Raw genomic sequence first — 22,050 nt, 5'->3', positions numbered from 1 at the left:
GGAGCCCTAATGGAGCCCGGTCAACACTCATCAGTGTATTTGCGCTGGAAAGACGTGTCTGGATGGATTACATGAGCGATCTTGTGTGGGAAAGTGCAGCAAGGTTATGAGCTCCAGCTGTACCAATTCGTTGGGGGGGTAGGAGTACAGGTCCTTGATCACCAAAATAAACTTGAATTCAGTCAAGTCAGAGCCAGTTATGACAGCAGTTATGATTTTTAGAGCCTTTTTTTAAGGTTCTAAGTGACTAGCTGCGGTTGGAGCTGATATATTACTAACACCTCTCTGTCCTCACTTCTGCTCCTCTTCAGCTTCTCCACAGGTTAATAGTCCCACAATGCTCCCTCCACCTCCACCACCTCCTCCTCTTCCTCCTACCACTGCTGCTCTAGCTGTCTCCTCCTCGCAGCCACCTCCCCCTCCTTTAAGCAATGGATTTCACTACACCTTTGTCTAATCAAAGCAAACAAAAGTAAGAACTAACCCCGCTAACCACTCAGCATGCCACCACATTTCCGCTAATGGCTTCTTGTGTGTGTGTGTGTGTGTGTGTGCATATGTTTGTATATTGTACATGTTGCGTGATCGTGGCTCGGTAAAGCCTCTGCAAACTGCACGGGATGACTAGCGTGCCACCCTGCAGGCAGCTGCCTCCACATCTGGAGGAGGAGAAGTGTGTGAATTGTCTGCAAATTGGCTTTTATGAGCACGCCAGGCAGCAGCGCCGCGAGAAGGTAGAAGCGGTCTAAACAAACGCTGCCTTTTGTGAATTGTGCTGCAATTAACAAAGAGCTGGGGGCACCTTTCGCTTCCGCACCTTATTCTCACTTTTCTAACAGCTGCGCCGCCAAACACCACTTGCTTTGCCATCTGTAAACTGCAGTGAGCAAGCCAGCTGAGATGTGAACAGTGTTACTGGAAAAGCTGCATGAAGCACTGTAGTTTCTTGTACTCCAAAGCGCTACCGTTTGCCACAAGTTTCCTTTGACTCTTCAGTTAAAACTGCTTGCGTCTCGTAGCCTGTATATTTATAGCATGTCCGTCTCCCTCATGCCTCAGCCGCTATTCCACTAACTTATGTCTTATGTGCTGATTTTGCATCCAAACCCGATCTTGTGCCCTAGTTCTCTGCCTTGGCTCATACCCTTTTCCATCTTTTTTCCTATTTTTGTTAGATCTATTGAAAATATATTCATAGTTCATTTTGTTGCTGTTCCTGTGTTTACAGTGGTGTGTTCACTTGTGCTTATGATTGTAGTAACACGTCTGCTCACTGCGCATGATATGTCCATTTATTGTCATTTATTACTATTTCTCACAACAAACCAGCAAAGCATGCGTTCAGGGAATGGAATCAGCAACTGTGTGCCATGTGCCTCGTCTATATGTGACCAAGTTATTTAAGCTTTGTAGTGTGTGTTTGTGTGTGTGTGTGTGTGTGTGTGTGTTAATTTTAACAATACATACTTCTTTAACTTAAACTATCTTTCTATTGTGACATGCTGCACAGAAAGAGGGAGAGTGGAGAATGTTTACCTGTCAACTATGTAGTAAGGTATAAAGTTTTTCCCCAACCCTTTAGTCTGTACTGTTTCAGCTGGATGAGCATATACACTATATGTCCAAATGTTTGTGGACATCCCTTCTAATGAATGCATTCAGCTACTGTAAGTTACACCAATTGCGGACTAAGGGTGAGCGATATGGTAAAAACATTGTATCACAATATTTAATTAAACATGATGACACAATGAACAACATCAATATAATAAAAATAATTAGTGCCGTGTTTTTTATTTAAGGTCTGCTGCACGTCTTGCAAATCAGGACTAATTACAAAACAGGAAGCCTTACACAGGACTAATTACACTCTCTGTAGTGAAATATGTAGTTGGTCAGTGTATAGTTGGGGGTGAGGTGGGGTGGTGCTCGTCCAACGTCCTGACCTCAGTAACGCTCTGAATGCAATCAAACTCAGCAGTGCTTTAGAATGTATGTCATGACTTCTTGCTCTCTTTATAATAGTTTTTTAATGAATGACAAAGGTTTACACTTGCCTTTGGTGCTTGGTGTAGCAAGGTTCATTCATGAGTGGGAGAGACACTCAGGGGTGGAACATGGTTGAATAATTGTTCTTTGTGCAAACATATTGTCTCTTTTCCAGCCAAAGCTGTGTCGGGTCATTGAGGTGCTATCACATGCCGGAAACTCGCGGCTGGCGTTCCTAACAGCAGACGAACTTAGATTCAGCTTGTCCATCGCCATCCATCCTCTGCATTCTAGACAAGACGTTAGCTCACTTTCGGACTGGCATTCATATCGGCGGACAAGGTGGACTTCACTTCAGTGATGCATCGATTTTGTACAGCTACACTAAAATACAGAGTATTTTGTATAGGTCACTGGCCTTTTTGCTGTGGAAACTGCTGTGCACATACTCAAATTCCGAACATGTCTAACAGACCTAACTGAGTGGTAGAAAATTTAATTTTATACATATTATTGCACTTTTAACATGCACTGTATCATAGAGCAAATACGAAACTCATTTTAAGTGTCAAGGCTCTTATGGTGAGGTTGAGTTTGAAGAGAACCGGTAGCTGAATAAAGAGGAGAGGGAAAAGTATTAAACATACTGAAGATGATAGATTAGCTGGTATGGAAGTAACTGTCAAATTTTGATTGTATTTTTGTTGACTGAGATGCTTTTCTTACACCAAATCACTTGAAATATTATTTTTGTGTATCTAGCACTGCCAGTTTCCAGTTAGCTTGCCAAATGGGCTTTATTTTTTATGTTTTCTTTTTCTTTTTTGAGTGTGTGTTGGGGGGGCGGGGGGGGTAACATTTAACAATATTTTCTGAGAGATTTGGTTGGAAGGGGAAAACGTGGCATATGTTCTTTTTTGTTGTTTGTTTTTGTTTATTTTTTAAGAAAATGTAAATATTAAAGATATTAACAAACAATCCATCTTGCCTCTGTCCTGTCTGCAAAACTTGCAAGTATCTTTTAAAGTAGTAAAATATAGAAATATCTTAAATGGATGAATACAAGTGCAAGGGGTTCTTCAGACATCTTTCAAAGTAAAGGTCTTTGAGCATGGAATTCTGTCTCAAAGATTTTCCCTTTATTGACACCAGAATTGCACAGCGAGAGTTAGTAACCCTCTCTATCCCCTAAATTTAATTAAGGTTTTATGGAACATTTCTGATCTTTTGTACTTTCTCCCCTTTTCCCTTTAGGCAAATAAAGAGATGAAGAGATAAAATGAGGGAAGAAAACCTTAATTTCAAAATTCCTTTGGTTTTGCTTTTGCTTAGGTGCCACAATAACTTTTTTCTTCACGGTACCCAGTAAGTACAAAGGAAAAGTGGCCAACAAAATGTGCTCTCATCATAGTTCCAAGGATTCTCTTTGATATTTCTGATTGATTTCTTTACATTTCTTTCTAAAGAGAATTCAGCTGACAGAGGTGGAACTCGGAATACAAAAATAAAGGTAGCCAGGGTGAAAAGACGTTATTGAAATGTTTCTTTAGTTCAAAGGTTCTCAGTTTAAAAGGGCATTTTTAATTCCCCATCTCTGTGCCTTCCATCGTGAAGCCGTGAAGGTTGATAGTATTAGTCCGCAACATGCTTGGCAATCAGTAGTACAGAACAGGTATAAAATAGCCAGCATTGCTTGGTAGTCCACATATTAACTCCGCTTGTTGGCGGTGTGCTGTTTTAGTGCTGTTTAGCACTAGCAGCGCAGGCCAGGCCAGGCAAAAACACTTTTTTGTTTGATGGGACCATTAAGGGTTTTGTGCCAGATGTGTTTTTACAGGAGATGCTTTTCAGTGGGAGCTCTTTACCGAGAGCAGACCTGCGTGGCTGTTGGGCTACTCTGTGTTTCATGCCCCATGTGAGATCTTTATCTGTAATTGGGGAGTAATTACAGGCTCTCCTCTGTTGCATCTTGTTCTTTGAAAGCACCTGCAAGACACGGTGCACCTCCCACTGCTCCGCAGAGTAGGAGTTGCCACATCTCACTGCGTCTGATTAGGAGAAGTGAGAGGCGGACTTGGTGTGTGTGTGTGTGCGAGTATACGTGTGTATTTGTGCTCCTGGTGGGCATGAGAGTCTGATCACATCCGCTTTTCTGCTTATTTTGCAATAAATGGGCTGCTTTTTTTCCCCTCCTCCTGCAGAAATCCACCCAAGCCCATCCTCTGAGAATTGTGGCATTTCCATTTATCGATGTTTGGCTGCTGGTTCATATACATCTGTTATTCTACGCTGCAGAACTTCAAAGAGAATGCAAAAAGGGCCCATTATGCTAATTCCGTCCTGTTCTGTTAAACGCGCCAAGTGACTAACACATTAATCCTTTACGGAATGTTTCACTTCGATTCAAAGAGGTGAGCTCTAATGAAAAGTATATAAGCAACTTGTCGCTTTGTGCTAAGGCGCCATAGACCAAGAAGTCAGTGGCATTGGGCAGAAAAATATTATCTTTGTTCTTATTCAATTTCAGCATTTGCACTGTGATGAAATTTCAATGGGCCGTCACATCACAAATGCCATTGTATTCATGACTTTAATCAAGTCATTTATGAATAGGCCGGGAGGCAAAAGGAAATTTCCTTGAAAGTGAAGTGGGTTGGGGGCTTAGCTGTTGCATTTGAATTTTGAATACTGTCAGCGTCCTTCATGCAAACGAAAGAATGTCACCTTGAGAAGATTGGAAAAAGTACAGTTCCGTGTATTCATCCCTGTGATTGCGGAGAAGCCCTCCGTAGAACTGTGGCAATAGTCCGTATCTACAATGTCTTGGCCATGTGCTCTTGCAGCCATGCCAAGCATTACCATTAAATTTACAGTTTAGTACAGACCATTTGTCAATATTGACATGGACTGGGGCGAGGTGGAGGGGAGCCTAAACACTCTCTTGTGAATTAATGGTGACTGTTTACTGAATGTCTAGGAACGACTGAATTAATTAGTGTGAAGTGCAGCATTTCCCCACAAGTCTCCATAAATTTGTCACATTTGTGACTCGCAGAGATGCTTTTCAGGGAGCGCCTGAAATGACTCCATCTCCCAGGAGGCCACTGAGTCGGTGGTGAAATTTGAGCTGTGGAAACCAATCTGAGCGCAGGACCCCTTTGCCATCATCGGAGTGGAGGGTCGAACTCACAAGCGTGAGTTTGACAGATTTGATGAGTTTGAGGGTCTGCTTCTTGCATTCCTGATAGAAGCTGACAAAAGTCAAACCTGAGAGGAAGCGAAGGCCGTGTGCACAGCTGTGAAACTAAAGAAGTAACCCAGAGGAGAAAATTCCAGACTTGATGCTGAAATACAACAGAGTTTCAATTTGAAGTTCAAGGGGTCAAGGGCCCTTATATCTGATGTTTATAAACTGGATGTCAGTATATGGCACAAAAACGTTCTCTGAAAGCTTAAACTCAGTGTCTGAGGACTGCAGCTTAAAGGTGTTTTCAGTAATAGTTGTACTTTTGTCAGACCTATACTGCTTTGCCATATGCTAGTGACTTTCACACAGAAGGCATACTTTTGCTCGCTTATTAAAATGACTGGCCTTGACACTGAAACCTACCATACCTACTACTGTTAGTAGGTTAAATGATTCACCTTCATGTTTCATTAAATATTCTTACTGACCTTTTTTCTTTGTAATTCAGTCTGCATGATGTTGCTCTATGACACCGAGTTCAGGACCAGAAGTAAAAAAAAAATGTGCTAATGGGGCCCATTGGTGCAGACCTTATTCAAATACCTTTATACTCTCTATCCAGCCTCCGTCATCTTGGGTTTTCCTTTCCCCTGTTCTCTTCTCTCTTAACACCATCACTGAAGCCTCTCCACTCGTGATTTTCTTGTGCATACCGCTACCCCAGTTGGAACAATGATATGCACAGCAGGCTCCGAACAAGCAGCTTTGAGGCGTGCCATCAGAAATTCATTATTTCATATCTATCCGGGTACCTTCCATTCAAAGGCAGACAATTGCTCTGTTTAAGGATACCATGTGTTGTTTCGAAGCTCTGCTTTCAACACTGCAGGATTCCTTCCAACTTATGCATTCACCTAGGGGAGGCTGGGGATCTAATACAAAAGCTACTTTGAATCAAAAATGGTATCTTATGCCGTTTTATCGCCATTGATTTATTATAAATACTTTTATAAGGAAGAAGAATTATTAAATAGCTCTGCTCAACATCATGGAGTGTTCTTGTCTACAGGCGCCTGCATATCTTACAAAAGAATGGATAAAACTGAGAGAGACTGCAGGCGGCAAATACCTTTGAGAACCACTACAGATCCTTTTGTGTATCAGAGGAGAGATTTACTTATGATCTGAAACATCAAGCTGCCTTTGTTTATTTGATTTGACAACAAAGACGTTGACATTCACTGAAGCCAGTGTCTTCCACTGAAGCCTAAGACAGCAAGGGATCGAGGATGAGAGGGAAAATAATAGCTCAACACACAAATGATTACCTTTGAGCACGTAAAAATGCTGTGTTCAACGAAACAATAAAACGCTTTAACGCTCTATAAATGCCTGGCTTTTACAATACCTACAGTGAATCGGGCTTTTTGTAAACACGACTGAGGTAAATGCCCTTGAGTCCCTCATTTGATCTAACAGTTCTTTTAACTTGGGGAAGCCTCTTTGCTGCACCTTTCACTTCAAATTAAGGCAGAGCACTGTCTCGGGGCATGGAAACAAAACGCGCCGACTGCATTTTCTTGCTGTGTTTGCGAAAACTGCCAATTAATCATTGATGAAGGTGTTTAATGAGGCTCACCTAGAGTTTATGTGAGAGCACTCCCTTTGTGAGCTCCCAGCCTCATATGCGTCTTAGGGAGTTTTACTCAATACTTTAATTACTAATGTCAGTCTGTATCAACAATATATATCTTTCTCAGTTTATTAACAGATAAATGTACATTATACAACAGCTGTAATATGCAATTCAGTATGTCTCCCAGTATTACAGATCAGTTCAGGTGAAGTCATATTTCTGGTGGTTAAATTCGATTTAAAAAGCCCACTTCTTTTAGTTGCAGTTGTTACACCAGCCTATCTTGGGTTTAGCCAAATCTGCACCCAAGCCTGTTTGGTAAACCTGTGTTTTTACTCGCACTCATCACGGACATGAATGTCATGGCAGGTTGGGCTTTCAGGGATTCATTTGAAAATTATTGTTTTTTAGGGGACATTAACACAAAGATATATCAGATATATACAGGGTCCAAAATATACATTCACTTTACTGCTTTATTGATTCTGTGGTTCCAAAATGCATTTTAACACAAGTTTAAGCCCTTGCTCTAAAATCTGAAGAAAAGGAATGTTTTATGTTCAGATGAGACAAAGATTAAGTTGTTTGGCCACAGTGAAGCACGGTGGTGGTAGCATCATGCTCTAGAGCTGCTGCCAGTGAGACTGGTACATTGCACAAAGTGGATGAAATAATAAAGGAAGAGGACTACCTCAGTATTCTTCAGCATAACCTCTAACCATCAGCTAGATGGTTGAAATCGGACACAATTATCACAGGTGTTTGTGTAATGAATAAAACAAGTTAAGATTATGCTTTTAAAATCGCCTTCCCAAAGTCTTGACCTCAGACCTTTTGAAAATATGTGGACTGTGCTTAAAAGTCAGGTCTGTGCCAAGAAACCAACACATTTAATTGAGCTCTGCTAAATCTGCCAAGAACAGTTGTCAAAAATCCAACCAGAATTCTGCCAGAAGCTTGCTGATGGCTACCAAAAGCGTCTGGTCCAGGTGCAACTTGCTAAGGGACATTTAACCAAATATTAGTGTGATGTATGTCTATTTTTTACACTGTATGAATCATTTTAAAAAACTAAGACATTTGTTGTTCTGTGTTAAAAATGTATATGCTGTTAACCTGTGTAAGTGCTGACAACTCTATGGTGCACAGTGAGTGCATTAACACACTGGCTAGTTTGCATGGCTGTAGTACATAATATTCACAGCTAGGAGTGAAAGCTCATATTTAGACTGCTTGCCAAGGTGAGCAATTTAATACTAATCAATACAAGCAAAGTTGTGAACAAGGGACTCGTACAAGAAGTATAATTTACTGGCTGTTAGATTTAGCTGGTTATTTGAATTGGGACAGTGCCTACATACAAATATCACTCCATAATATAATCAATTAATCAATCAATGACTGATGCTGCTGGAACGAGAAAAAAGATTTTGTGTATACAGTGTAAGTTTTTAAAACAAGTAATTTTGGACAGTTTCTATTTGATCTGTTTGTCATTTAATTGTCAATAATCTGCAGCAATGCTGAAATTATACAATAAGAAGGATTTGTAGTATAAACAGACTATTCGTTTGATCATCTGACAAAAATCTTTTATCTCCACTTTTGCCTTTTTTGACATGATTTATATCTTACATTTGTTCTATACATTGTCTCACAATTTCACGATAAATTAACCAATAGGAATGCTCAAAAATGACTTGGAATAACATCTTTTTAGATTGACTTCCACTGAAAGTTAAGAAGGTTCTCCTGTAAAGTTGCCAATATTTGAAAATATGAGCACTAAATACAAAAAGAATTCAGTGCTTGTGTTTATGTGGACATAAGAATCTTTAAAGATGTACATAAATAGCATATCTCTACAATGTAAATGTGAGATGCTGGAGGTCTCCATCATTATGTAATTAAGGGGATGTAGCCTCACATACGTAAACATAATTAATCCAATCATCCTTGTTAGCTTGAAAGGAAATATTAGATACTGATGAGAGAGAGAGAAAAAAATTAACTTTGATGAAATTTGGAGTAACAAGTAAGGATTTAGGTCAACTAATGAGAACAGAGTGTCCCACTTTGCAGGTCCAGTTGGGAGTCAAAGAATGTTCATGTATGCAAATGGCGTGCAAGATAATTGCATAACTCTGCCTTCATGAATAATTAAGTACAGTGGTTGTACGTCTGTTGTGTCTTTCTGTGCTGGCTCAAGGAGTAACTGATGCACATCATTTGAACCAGGTCAGTGTGTTAGAGCCTTTGGCTTGCAGTGTCATGCCGCGGGGAGGGCCTGAGCAAGTGAGGAGGTTTTCTGTGTTACCAGAAAAGGCCTTCATTGCCTCAAGTGCTTCATTTACACTCACCAAACCCTTGAATCTCTCTGAAACATCAATACCAGAGGTATCCTGAAACTTTGACAGTATCAGAACTTCACTAGATGGATGCCAGGGAAATATTTCTGGAGAGGGGGAGTTTGACTGAACGGCAGGCTTCTGTGCTGGCTTTTAACGACTAAACCAGCAGCAGACTAATGCTAATGTTCTGGCCCATTCAACTTCAAACAGCCTGCTAGTTTTTAGCCATTATTGTTTTATTTCAAAGGTTAAATATGCTACACACATGTCCCTCCCATGTAGTGATTATCCATAATTAAAATGTTTATAAAGTCTCCAAATCACAAAATGTCATAATGAATTGGTTTTTCCAACCACTGACATTCTCTTCCTGTTTTTCCCGCCACATAATAGGTTGCAGTTTGTCATTTTCTCCCTTTTTACGAGCTCTTTTAGCAATGCTAAAAATGCTCAAAGGAATTGAGAGCCCGTGGCTGCCTTGTTGGGCGAACTGAATGAAGATTTACTTGCTGAGGTGCACTTTAAAATGGATGCGGAAATTTATGACCGTTCCCTTACAGGACAATGAGGGCATTCTTTTCCGTCTGAAAGAATACAGATATTCCTTTCACATACAGTTGCAAGGTAGCTTTCCTCAGCCAGCAGTGTCAAATCTGCCTCAGAATAAGACGTGCATATTTTCGGTCCTCTCAAAAGAAACATTACCCATTAATGAGGCACAGTGTCTATGACTGCGGTGCTTGTATACACAACAGTGTTCTCTGTCCCTTGCTATTGAGATGCATGGAGACTGTTTAATGGAGCTTTTCCTAAGCAAACTCCATATACGGCATGTGCAAGTACCAGGCAAATATATTTGTGTGAAGTGTTGTTCACTGGTTCTCAAGTAATCACGACAAATCATATGGCGGTCTTCATATTTCTTCTGACAGAAGAGCGCACTCTAATTAAACATGCAGAATGGGAGAAGAACACATGTTAATTTAATGTAACAAAAATGTTGATTTTTATGCAGGCCCCTTTAAAATATTAATAAAGTAGGCCTGCATTTCGTGACGTATCAAAGCCTTTCGCGATATGCTAATGTGATGCATGCTGCCTCCTTCTCTAACAAGCTGGACGGGAACATTCTTCCAGACCAGGCCTATAGGCATTAAACCCTCTGCCTCAGTGGTACACACACCATTAATTACAGCTTTAAAAGACCAGTAATGACCTTCTGTTCTTAAAATTATTCAAAAGGTTGGACACAACTATATGGGAGCGGTTTTAGTCCCCCAGAGTAATGAATAAGGACAGTGCCAATAAGCTTAGAACTTACTGTGTAATCATTAGGAGGGGGATAGTTTAGTTAAATAGCGAGCTGATTTTTTATTTTTAAACAATTAGAAATCTGTAGTTGTAAATAGTAGTTGTAGTAGTTGATACATGTGCTGGAGTAAATTGTGTGTGTTTTAAGTAAATGTGTTATTTATGGATTTGACCTTTAATCTTTTTGTCCTTTGTCATTTATTCAGGTTATACATTTTTGTTACTTCTTTAGATTAGAGAAAAACAGCTTTTACACTAATTTATGACCTTTATAATAGTATTGATTTATTTGCAGGATATTTGCAGAGCAGAATGCTACAATATTGGCCACACTAAGCAACACAACAATTAGTACTGAAAAGGGTTCCTTGATGTGTGATGCTTTAAATAATCATTTTAAATATTCAATATATAACCATCTACAAGTGCTTTCCTTCTATATGATTAATCATTTAACCAGGTTAAGAACCAGTTAAGCCCTCAGATGGATCTTTGAATTGTCATTGTTTTTTCTTAGGAACCTCTGAGACACTATTTTTAAGGGTGTATGTGTGACACTTCAGTTCTCTGGTGTTTCTTCCAGTATGCTATAGCAGTATTTGTCTAAAGGTCTAATAATAGAGGTCTAATATACTTGAAACGTTTACTTATATAGTCTAGTATTAAAAACTATAAAGAACTATAAAGAAGATTTTGTTTTATATTGAATAAACACTAAAGAATCCTTGAAGAATCGTTTTAAAGAATGTATGACAACGTGCAGCATCTGTCTTTCTGGAACATGCAAAAAAATCATCACAGAAAAATACAGCCTGAGCAAGCTACAATCCAACCATCCGCTCCGTGCCTCAACATCTGCTTTAACAGCATTCCATTACACAACACTAATCACCTGCAGTTCTGCCGGTGAACGATAGGTGGCGTGTGAGACCCGTATATCATGTACATCGTCTGTCATTCACGATCTCTGCAGTAGAAATAAAGGTTTATTGAAGTATGCTCGCTTGAAATCCCCTTGTGGTCGACTTTCTATAACAAGACGGAAATAAGAGCAATTAGAAAAAGACTTTTGGAAATGTATTATAGGTTTTACCAGTTTTACACTGATAATGCTTCATCTAAAAAAAAGGAAACAAGAAAAGAAAAAGCCCATGAGCGTACAAGTGTAGTGTGTCCCCGTTTTAGTGTTAAATCCTTTAAGAAAAATGTACAAAGAAAAGAAGAAAACGAAGAAAATGTACATTTACTGTAAAGCAGGCTCTGCTTGGGTTTGATGTCACCACGAATATGAGCTCTAAATAGGAAATCCACTCCTATTTATGTCATCGAAATATGGATCAGCCGTTTAGAACAATAAAAACAAAAAACAAACAAACAAACAAGAAACTCTTGACTTTATTCATTGTACTTCCAGCACTTTCAAAATCTCTTTTTTTCGTGTCAGCTAAAGCGCATCTGCTGCGGAGAGAGGGAAAAGTTTCAAGTGCAAAAAAAAAAAGAGCTGCTGCTGCTGCCTTGAAGGCGATGCTTCTGTTTGAATAATTTATCCCTTTTTTGGTGCACATAGAATCTGGGGATGAAGATGTGACGTGTGGATATGATTTTTCTCAGGAACAAAGGGAATGTGAAAATGTGAAAATGAAAGACAGACAAGAGCCCGAGCAGATGTGATGAGATGTTGCGAAAGGATAGCTATTCTAGCATACATACTCTCTTCATCTGCTCCACTCCACTCCACACACACACACACACACACACTCTCTCTCTCCCTCTCTTTCTCTCTCCATACCTCCCTCCCCCCTTCCCTCTCTTTAGCCCTGTGTGACTCTTCTGTTAACAAACAGCATTTTCTTCTGCATCTGTCCCTGTAATTGTAAGTACCTCATTCTATTACTACAATGTATTATTTCATTTGGCGGATATAGAGTCTCTTTTATATTAAAAGGGCTGTTATGTTAATCAGTCATAGACCAAGTGAGTTCAGGAAAGCAGGACCTGACTAAAGATTGATTTGGGCAGCTCATGCTATTTTTAATTTCCTTTTCAAAACCGTCTCACTTCTACTGCTATTGATACCACAGTCCACAAGGGTGTAGCTGATTTGAGTTTCAGACAGAGGTTGGAAGAGTTTGGGCTCCTGAATGTGAGTAAGATACTGTTGGACTGACTTTATTGTATTCAAAGCTGCTTATTCTTTATATGTTTAAAATATGTGTCGACATTTGTGTCATTTGGATTATGAAGTTTTGATATAAAACCCTTCTCTCAAACTTTAATACGGAGCAGTGGATGCCCCGGCGCGTTTTTGAGAGTTTAGCATTTTTGGCAAGTTGATTATAATAATTACTTCGACATTAGACATTACGATGCTATAAAAAGAACGAGCTTGACTGGTTTCCGCATCAATGACAAAACACTCGGTGGTCCAAACGTCGCATAATTATAGCGAACTAAACGAACTTAGACAATATTACGCAATTTATTGATTGCTCATTTATTTTACGCCGTTGAAAGCTCGTTAGTTAAATAAAATACAGTTTAAAATAAATAGCACTGCTTTTATTTTAGAAGACATTTCGAAGACTTGGAAATATTTTTTATGAAAATATCGGACATTTCTGTGATTTATTTATTTAAACGTTCAAATGTTTTACGAACGTGTCACCTATCATGATGTCACAATAACTGTTTCGATTGTAGCGACACCCCACTGTGTTCTGATTGACAGTGACCTAAAGGAGCCCTCAAGTTCACTGTTGCTTCCAGGGAAAAATCTAAAGATGTAGATATTGCTGGCTAGTAGATAATAATATGATGGATATAGTAGATAAACTTACCGTCTTTGAATTCCATACTTTTAATTATTCCACGTAAGTTCAGTTTATTGTGTCACTACTGGACCTGCTGAACGTGTACGTACATGTTTGAATAACCCACAGTGAAAATGTACCTCAGAAAACGGATGACTGCTGATTTTCCTGCACTGAACCATCACGACGCTCTCTAGTTTCTCTTCTGTTTCACATCACCGAGTCTTATTTTCTTCTACCTTACAAGGAAGAAATTTGTCGTCTTTTAACATTTTTAAAAAATTCTGCTCTACCTGCCTGGTGCTGGAGCCACGCCGTCCTGCTCTAGACTTTATATCTGTCTGTGTCTGTGCCTGTGTCTGTGCCTGTGTCTGTGTCTGTGCCTGTGTCTGTGTCTGTGCCTGTGTCTGTGCCTGTGTCTGTGCCTGTGGCTAAATTAGCCATGACTCGCTTTACCGAGTGCTGAGGAGAAGATAACTTTAAACAATCACCCAAACACGGAAAGTAACGAGGTAACACAGTCCATAAACTGCCTAAAACTTTACTATTGACTAGTTTGTTTCTAAAATGCTGAGCGTAGAACAGGCAGAAAAATACAAAAACTAAATCTAGAGTGTACACATTTTATAAGACTTGAGTTTCGAGGCAGTTGGTTCAGTGATGTTAACGCATCAGCTAAGCTGTGTGTGTTTTTTTCTGGCCACAATCGCCGTTACTTCACCCCTCCCCGCCGAAGCCTCCTATTCTCTCTCTCTCTCTCTCTCTCTCTCTCCACACTCTCATATTCTCTCTCTCTCCCTCTTTCTCTCATGCATCCCTCGTGTGGGAGGGGGAGCCCTGCCTCTTTCGCCTTGCTCAGATCAATGCCCTGGCCACTCACTCACTTTCTGATGTTGCGCGACGGGAAATGCTTTGAATACTTACGACATGGCCGCTCGCATTGATTGCCAAGGTTGACAGCGGTAACCATCGCCCTTCTCTCGATTCTCCTACACGTGCAGAGTGCTAGAGAGAAAAGAGACAAACGCCGACGACTAGTTTACAGCAGTTTTTTTTCTGACAGGGGACAACTTTCGCAGCCGGAGCGGGATTCCCAGCACGGCCAGCGGGATCGCTAAGAATTTAGTTTCACAGATTCGCGACGAGCGCGAGTTTTCTGACTTCTCTAACGCCGACACGGGATACAGCGAGGACCAGCCGTTTTCAGAGCGTTTCCTACCCGGCTCACGTCAAAGGTAAACTTTTCTTTACCCACTCTGACCTGTTGTTCCGTGTTGTTCTCGCCATTTAATAACATTTTTGTGTCCGTTTTCATGACGTGTTGTAGCGACATCGCCGTAGAGCTTTCCTAACCCATCTGTACCTGTACGCCACTGTTACCACGACAACGCCACAGCAACGGTTCGGACGACGTGTTCGGCTGTTTATGTTCGGCTGGTTCGCCGCTCTTTATCTTGTTTATCGCGCTGTCGTTTCTCTCCCAACAACACGTTTGACGACAGAACTGACCTTTTAAACGCGTAAAACCATGTGCCGAGGAGTTCAGGAGCTTTCGACGGGTTCGCTTTCGAGTACCAGTTTCCACACCGAGAGTCCACCGTTTAAAAGTTAGCTGAAGTTTCAGCACTGCGCGGCTCTGTCATGTTGAGCCTGTTTGGGCTGTTGCTAATGTAGCGGGCAGCAGGAGGCTCCTTCTCAGCACGCTCAGAAAAGAAAGCGAGAAAAAAGACCCAGACAAAAATCAGTTTAGCTAAATGTAAGGTCGAGAACGGCTTATCTAATTAGTGTGGCTGTTCAACGTCTTGTCGACATTTTAAAAAATAAATAGCTAGGTACGTTTTCCGAGTTAGTCGCCAGAGAGGCTGCGTTGTTATCCAGCGTCTTACCATGGGAGGCAATTTCACTTGTGTCCACACAGCGGTACTGTTCATTGCTAATGTCGGTGGCTTAGCAGCAACTGCTTCGGCTTCGACGCGATTACAGTGAGTTTATCTACCAAAAAACACATCTGAGTCATTTAGATCAGGCTTCCTTTTCTTTTTTTCTAGTTTTTTAAAATGCGGTGAGCCACATCCGGCTGCTTTTCCTCAGACAGTGTGGCTGGTGGCCGGACTGAGCGTGGAAATCCTCTCCGAGTTCACTTTCGCCCGGGGTCACGCAGACTGACCTTAGAAGAATGCATAAGTCATAAATTAAAATGAAGTGCTCATCCAAAGGCAGGTCCATTTAGAGACAATACACACGTTGGACAAGCAGGGCTTCTTTTAGTCTCCCGGCTTGAAAAAAGGGAGCTGCTCCGAAACGCTCGGCGATAAGACTGGAAAGTAAGTGAACTCCAACAAACTATTAGGCTTATTATGTGTCCTCATTTTATCAGCTGTTTATTTAATCCGCGAGCGGTAACGGCAGTGATAAACACTGCGCTAACACTTGTAACATAAAGTTTGGCGAAAGTATTTATTCAGTTTTTAAATAATAATCTTCAGCAATAAAGGCTGATCTGCGACCCGTTATACTTTCAAATAAATTTAAATTAGTATTAGTATTTGTTTTTATTATTTATTCTTTTCAAATAAGGACTCTTGCTTCACGTGAAGGTTTTTAAAAATAGGTTGCTCGTGCATAACCAGCTGCTTTTGAGATTTCTGCACACACTGCGCATTAAAGGTAGCAGGAGGACAACCACAGTGCAGAGCGCCTGAGTGTGTGTGAACTTTGTGTGTGTGACAGAGATAGCTCATCATCTGCAGGGTGTTCCCCAAAAGCACACGCACTCACACACACAGATAAGCGCTTTTCTGCTCCTGGACACGAGGCGATAATATTTTAATAAGCACCATCGCACGCCGGCGTGTTTCGGAATTTATAGGCCTTTAAAAAGCAAAGGGAATGCATCTTCAGCTCAGTCTCTCCTCACACAGACTCCTACGTGGGACAACGGGAGGATTTCTGTTTGTAACGCTTTAAATATTTTTTTCACACTTCCTTTTATTTTATCAAATAAGCCACTTTCACCCTCTCTTCTTCTTCCTTAAAAACCTTTGAAAAAATCCACAAAGCCTTGTTGTTCTCCTGAAGGGCTGCAATCTGACACCTTAATTAAACACAGCTTAACTTCGCTCGTTTTTCTATCTTTTCTTTTTTCCCTGTCTCTCCGAAATTGTGACTCTGTTAAGAATAAGCCGGTGTCTAATAATACATTCTTGTCTTAAGTGAGAGGGGCTGTTTGAAAAACAATCCCCCCTCCTATTCGACTCGTCCCTCTGTTGGTCTGAAGCTGATCCCGTAATGGCATTTTGTTTTGAACAGTTGCTGTTTAGCTACGAGTGGAAGTTCCCCTCATAAGGTAAGGTGCCACCGGAGCCCAACGCTAAGTCCAAATGGCACGTTTATAATTAGACTGCCCATTCAGCACATTGTCCTGACTGCTATACACGGATGTGCTGCACTGTCTGGAGCTCTCAATAGAGATACTTCATTCAGTGCCTCTGGCGTGCAGCGAGTGTGAGTTTGAGGACGACAGGACTCTCTTCTGACGGACAGACACACACGCACACACACATACACAATTGTCACACACAGCTCTTAGCAAATAAATGAATTAATAAATAAATAATTGAAAGATATAATAATGCAAGTGTCCGGGTTAAACATCCGTTAATAAAGACCTTTTAATTAATTAAACACATAAATATTGGGGACTGCGTGATTAAGTGACGCACATGCACTTTACAGAAGTACTGCGCTGAATGGACTCGTTACCAAATAAATAGCCCAATCAGTACTGTGCACGCAACTTATTTCAGGGACTATTTTTGGTGACTTTTCACTCGCTTAAAAATGAAATCACGCCCAGGTTTTATACCTCATTATATTTAACAATTCGATGTTTTTTCTTAGGTTAAATAAGACACTAAGGTGGCTTAATTTCTCCACTGACCAGCGCGCGCGCGTGTGTTTTTTGCAGGTTTGCGCGCGTGGATTTTGGGGAGGAGCCTGTGGGGTCCGCGCGGCAGCCTCGTGTCTCCCTGACTGGATCCGAGTGGAAATCGCCGCCTCGCCACCGCTTATGCTGCCAGTAAGTGAAGCGCTGTGGACTTCTTCTATCCTGTCTAAATTACTCCTCTCCCGAGCCGAACCTCGGCTGCTCCAGGAACCCTCCCGCTAGATAACACACGGCCGTGTGGTCGCCGCTAAAAACTTTTACAATCGGTGCTTGAGGTTGTCTTTCCCCCTCATGATGTTTCCCTAAGTTCTGCTCTCGTCTGGCACTTTACTAACAGGCGCTTGTAGCCCGTGTGAAAAAAATGTGTCATTATTTTTGTTTCGGTTTCTTTCTGCATGAAGGCAGAATAAAATGAAGCTTGTTCAGGATTAGTTGAAGCTTCAGGTCGGCATAGCTAAAATAGTTTGAATGTTATTTTAAAAAAAGACCGAGGCATCGTATTGTTTCATAAATTCCACGCTGAAAAATATGAAATTCCTGTCAGACAAAAATACTGAAGCGAATTTGTTCCTCAGAATTCTAGCAGTGCTGTTACCGGTCCCACCGCAAAATCTTAGTAATAAGCTAGAAATAAAAGATGCTGTAAGGTACCGATATGTTCTTTTCCAGTCAAGCATTTACAAAAGGCTGTTAATGGATTACTATAAATTGGACATGCAGGGTAGCGTATAGTGGTTATAGCACTCTTCTAGTCTTCTCGAAGTGAATGGAACGTGCATGACTTCTCCTGGGACAGGAGACATCACGGATGGCATCCGTCGAATACATTATCAGCCCTGAAATCTGGGCAGTAAATGAACTTTAAATAATTCCCTTTCATTTAGATGTGAGCATTCACACACACTCTTTGTCAGTCATTTTGTTATTGCACCAAATACAAATCTCAGATTTTTACTGACAGCAGAAAAACTCTCAAACCTTTATCATTGTTTGATTTTTATTTGTGATCTTGCTTTTGATACCAAGTAAGTTTTATATTTTTATTGTCTGGATAATTAATATTTATTGCTTAATTAATCATTTTCCTGCTTTAATTTCTGTCATTCCGACAATAACTACCTCCGTGTCACTTACAGATGAACTGAGTGAAATTCCTAGGTGCAGTTTTATAGCCGTCCCCATCCTTTAACTAGTTTATCCATGGAGAATATCCTTACCAAACTGAATTCCTTGCCATCAAAATTATATTACTTGGAGGAATATGAATTGAAACATTGCTCTTTCCCCAGAAGCGCACAAAATTGTCTGCCTTAAAAATAGTCTGTGTGCCTTAAAAATTTAAGCAGCTATAATATTTAGAAAAAGATATATTTTATTTAATATAATTAAAAGGTATAGCTGTTCTAACTATTTGTAACTTGTGAGTAAAATGTTTTATTTGCAGAGTAGACTTGTGAGTATGCATGCTGCAACACTGTCTCATGCGTAAAGGAATTCACTCATGAATCAGGTTAAGCTTTGCTTTAGCGCTCAGGTGTGGCTCTGCCTTGTATTCAGTTTGCCTCGGTCTAGGTTAGAACAGTGCCAGCAGCGCCCTAATGATAAACAGCAGCGGAGGTAAACAACAGCAGGTCTGGTAAAGGTAAGGCGCGCGCCAGCCGTAGGGGAGGAAAGCTGGGAGAGAAAGAAGTGCAGCAGCACATGTTGTGACATCTGTCTTTAAGCGTTAGCTAATTTGCTGTGGAATATTTCAACAATGATCAAAACCGATGGCAACATGTTCATTAGGAGCCTTTCCCCCCACCTCCCCACACCGCTTCTTTTGTGGTGCAGCATCTCAAGTTTCTGGACTGCATTATTGAAGTTTTGCCACACTTTTTAATTGCCGCAACATTAGCTGGCTTTTCATGTAATTAATTAGTGATATGAGAGAAAACAGAAGGTGGCATTGGCCACATTAGTGTTGGGATTCTGTTAACTTCAAGGATGTTTTACACATCTGTAACAACATCAGCAGCAAACACGGCTTAGAATGTTTTTAAATTTTATTTCATTTTTTTAACCCAAGGAAAATAAGACTGAAAGTGATGAAGAGTGCAGAGGGTAGCACAATGGATATCTCTTGTCACTCTCATGTGGCCTAGGCTACAGGCCCTCATAGACAAGTGTCATTTTATTCAGGTTTGTCATGCAGTACAGAAAGTGATACAATCGTCATTGTCATTCTCAGCAAAGGCGATGTGCTGACATTTGCTTGAATTCCTCCTATGTCTCTAGTCTCATAAAACCCAGTGATTTACATGGACCCATGGTCAGGGATGTCGACCTTGTAGATTGAGAAAATCAAAGTTGTAATTCCAGAGCGACAATAAAGTGACAGATAATGAATGAAAAGATTTTCGGTGGTGCGTGGACCTTTAGCTCCAGAGCTTAAGTATTTCTTTCCCCCACTGTAAGTAGAAATTAGGCAGCCTATACTTATCTATGGCTTAACAACACACCCAAATTGCAGTCTCGTTTCTGAAGGAGAAAAAGAGAAAGAGAGAGACACTGAGGTTATAGCACAGGAGAGCCCATGATGTAGCAATGCAGCTTCACATGCCTTGTAAACACAGTCTGTACTGAAATGGATTGTTCCTTCCTAAGAGTTATTATTGTTTGTATTTTGTTGTTGTTGTTTTTTCCCCGTTTCCCCCCTTAAGTCTAGTTTTGGTCTTTGAATGAGAGTAGAAAATTGAACACGGCCTTTGGTTTCTTTGGCTCTCTTCGTAAAATGAAGAGTGCATCCTTTTGCCTGGCACTAGAGAAGCTTCTGCACCTGTGGCCCACAGCGGCACAAGGAACCACTGAAAGAAAAGCGTTGCACTCCGATTTGACCCGAGAGTAGACTGCAATCACCCCCCCCCCCCTGCACAACACCCCTCCTGGCACGTCACAATATTAGCCATGTTACAGAATGTGCCGGTGTAAAAATAGAGCCCTTCTTTGCATTTGTCACATGAAAACACATCACTGTTCAGAGCGTCAGCTAGATCTTTCTGTGTGCCCCGTTCTGCAAATAAGTGGAATTAGGTGTCTGCAAACAAATATGCCATCCATATTCAAAAGGGGAGAGCTACAATAAAAGTATTCTAGTGACCCTCTTTTTATTTTCCTCTCTCTCTCTTTCTGTCTCTCTCTCTCTCTTAAAATACATATAAATATGTAGAAATAATTGGAGGGGTCTCCAGGGCTGTGTGCTTTTTACGCGGGTCCTGTCTCTATGTGAGTTGTAATCAGCACTATCAGGTGTAAGCTCTGGTGTAGCACATTGTTTTTATGAATCAGAGGAAGATTTCTGCGGTGCATATGAAGATTGTGGGGTCATTTCCATATCAAAGCAGCGCAGTGTGGAGGCTGGCAGTAATTAAAATGCAGTGGTTTGGAGCCCTGTACACTCTCTCTCTTTCTCTCTCTCTCTGTCTTTCTCTCTTTCTTAAACACATACGTATACACACACAAACGCACGGGTTTGCTCCCGCTCGCTGAGGCAGAGGGTTTGCCGGAGGAGAGAGAGCAAGCAGAGAGCAGTGTGCAGGCGGTTGACTGCTGCATGCGTCTCCAAATGCACTTATAATTTTGTACAAATGTTTATGCCAGTCCGTGCTCTTTTGCGGAGAGCTTGTTCGGCAGCCAAAACCATTTCAAGACAAAGTTAGTTTGCTTTTTCCTAACCTTCTTGTTGTGGCCTCCCGTCTTGCTCTGCGCTCGCTCCAGCTGGTCTCCAAAATGCGGGCCCTGCCATGTGTTTAACCTTTAATTGGTGCATGAATAAATGATGGGAATCCTTTTTTTGATATGAGGGCTGAGTTTATGACTGGGCCCCCATCACTTTTAATTGTTGTCGCCTTGAAAGTGTAGCTGTGTATGTGTGTGTGTGTGAGTGCGCTTTCCATCTCTCTCTCTCTCTTTCTTTCTCTCTCTCTCTCTCTCTCTCCCCCTCTCTCTCTCTCTCAATCTTGCACCCTGCTTTGTCCGACTCATTTAATAGCAGATGCTGCAGACTCATTTGGACTCAGATAACAGTTTACTTACTAAGACGCCGCTGAGTCTTTTGTAGACACAGGCTCTCTAGATGCCTTATTTCTCCTCAAATCTGTCTTGACGAAGTGTGAAGTGAGATCCCGGCAGTCTGACCATAATGTTGGCCATAAAGCCTTGCGACACTTGCAGACATGTTGTCGTCTCTTTAGGCCTTGGAGAGGCCTCTGATATTATAGACTAGACCATCCTAATAGCAGCTGATATATGATGGTGTTTATTGAGGGAAATTGTACTTGTTTTTACTTTTTCTTTTACCTTCCTTAGCTCTCCTGGTCAGAGCAGAAACCTTAAAAGAGAGTCATCCTGCCATCATTCCACCCAAGATATGAAAAATGAACAGGTCTGGAGTGTCTTAGGAATGTCTTATAGTAATTGGTGCACTATTCTCTAAACTCGCTGCGGGTGTTCATCTTAAGAGCAAGCCTTGACTCTCTGATGAACTGTATTCAGTGTTTTCATTCTGTATCGTGGTTCAGTCTTCAAGTGATTGCAGTTCAAATTGTATATGTAAAGAAAAAATAAAGAAATAAAATCATATGACAAAAACAGAAATGCACCGGCAGGTTTTAAGGGGAATACTGGTTGACAAATGCAACAAGCTTCACTAGTTAATGCTTTGTGGTTATGGGTGGTATAAAATAAATAAATGAGCGAAGCAGGGCTATTACATGGCATACTTCAGTGCGTCCCAGTTCACTGTGAATGCTCTGGGATTAGACGTTTACCCGATGGCATAT

General features: G+C 40.9%; 2 protein-coding genes across 16 annotated transcripts in view; both read left to right on the top strand.

The window, feature by feature from the left end:
* Positions 1-2,828, top strand: part of plekha7b (pleckstrin homology domain containing, family A member 7b) — a 134,166-nt gene extending 131,338 nt beyond the window's left edge. For 6 of the 9 annotated variants that reach the window (XM_072661010.1, XM_072661016.1, XM_072661014.1 and 3 more), the window contains one exon: positions 312-2,155. In XM_072661010.1, the coding sequence (XP_072517111.1) occupies positions 312-457 (146 nt within the window). In that variant the 3' untranslated portion in view covers positions 458-2,155. The other 3 variants (XM_072661011.1, XM_072661013.1, XM_072661018.1) reach the window with 3 other exon arrangements.
* An 11,266-nt stretch (positions 2,829-14,094) lies between these two features.
* The window catches only part of sox6 (SRY-box transcription factor 6), a 151,802-nt gene continuing 143,846 nt past the window's right edge, over positions 14,095-22,050 (top strand). For 4 of the 7 annotated variants that reach the window (XM_072659803.1, XM_072659802.1, XM_072659799.1 and 1 more), the window contains exons 1-2: positions 14,095-14,519; positions 17,252-17,362. The gene's annotated coding sequence lies outside the window, so the exon portion shown is untranslated. Of the gene's footprint in view, positions 14,520-15,391; positions 15,609-16,593; positions 16,631-17,251; positions 17,363-22,050 lie in introns of those variants that run through there. The other 3 variants (XM_072659796.1, XM_072659797.1, XM_072659798.1) reach the window with 3 other exon arrangements.

Source organism: Salminus brasiliensis, chromosome 17, assembly GCF_030463535.1.
Source record: "Salminus brasiliensis chromosome 17, fSalBra1.hap2, whole genome shotgun sequence".
Classification (NCBI taxonomy): domain Eukaryota; kingdom Metazoa; phylum Chordata; class Actinopteri; order Characiformes; family Bryconidae; genus Salminus; species Salminus brasiliensis.
This window is presented reverse-complemented; position numbering and strand designations above follow the sequence as displayed.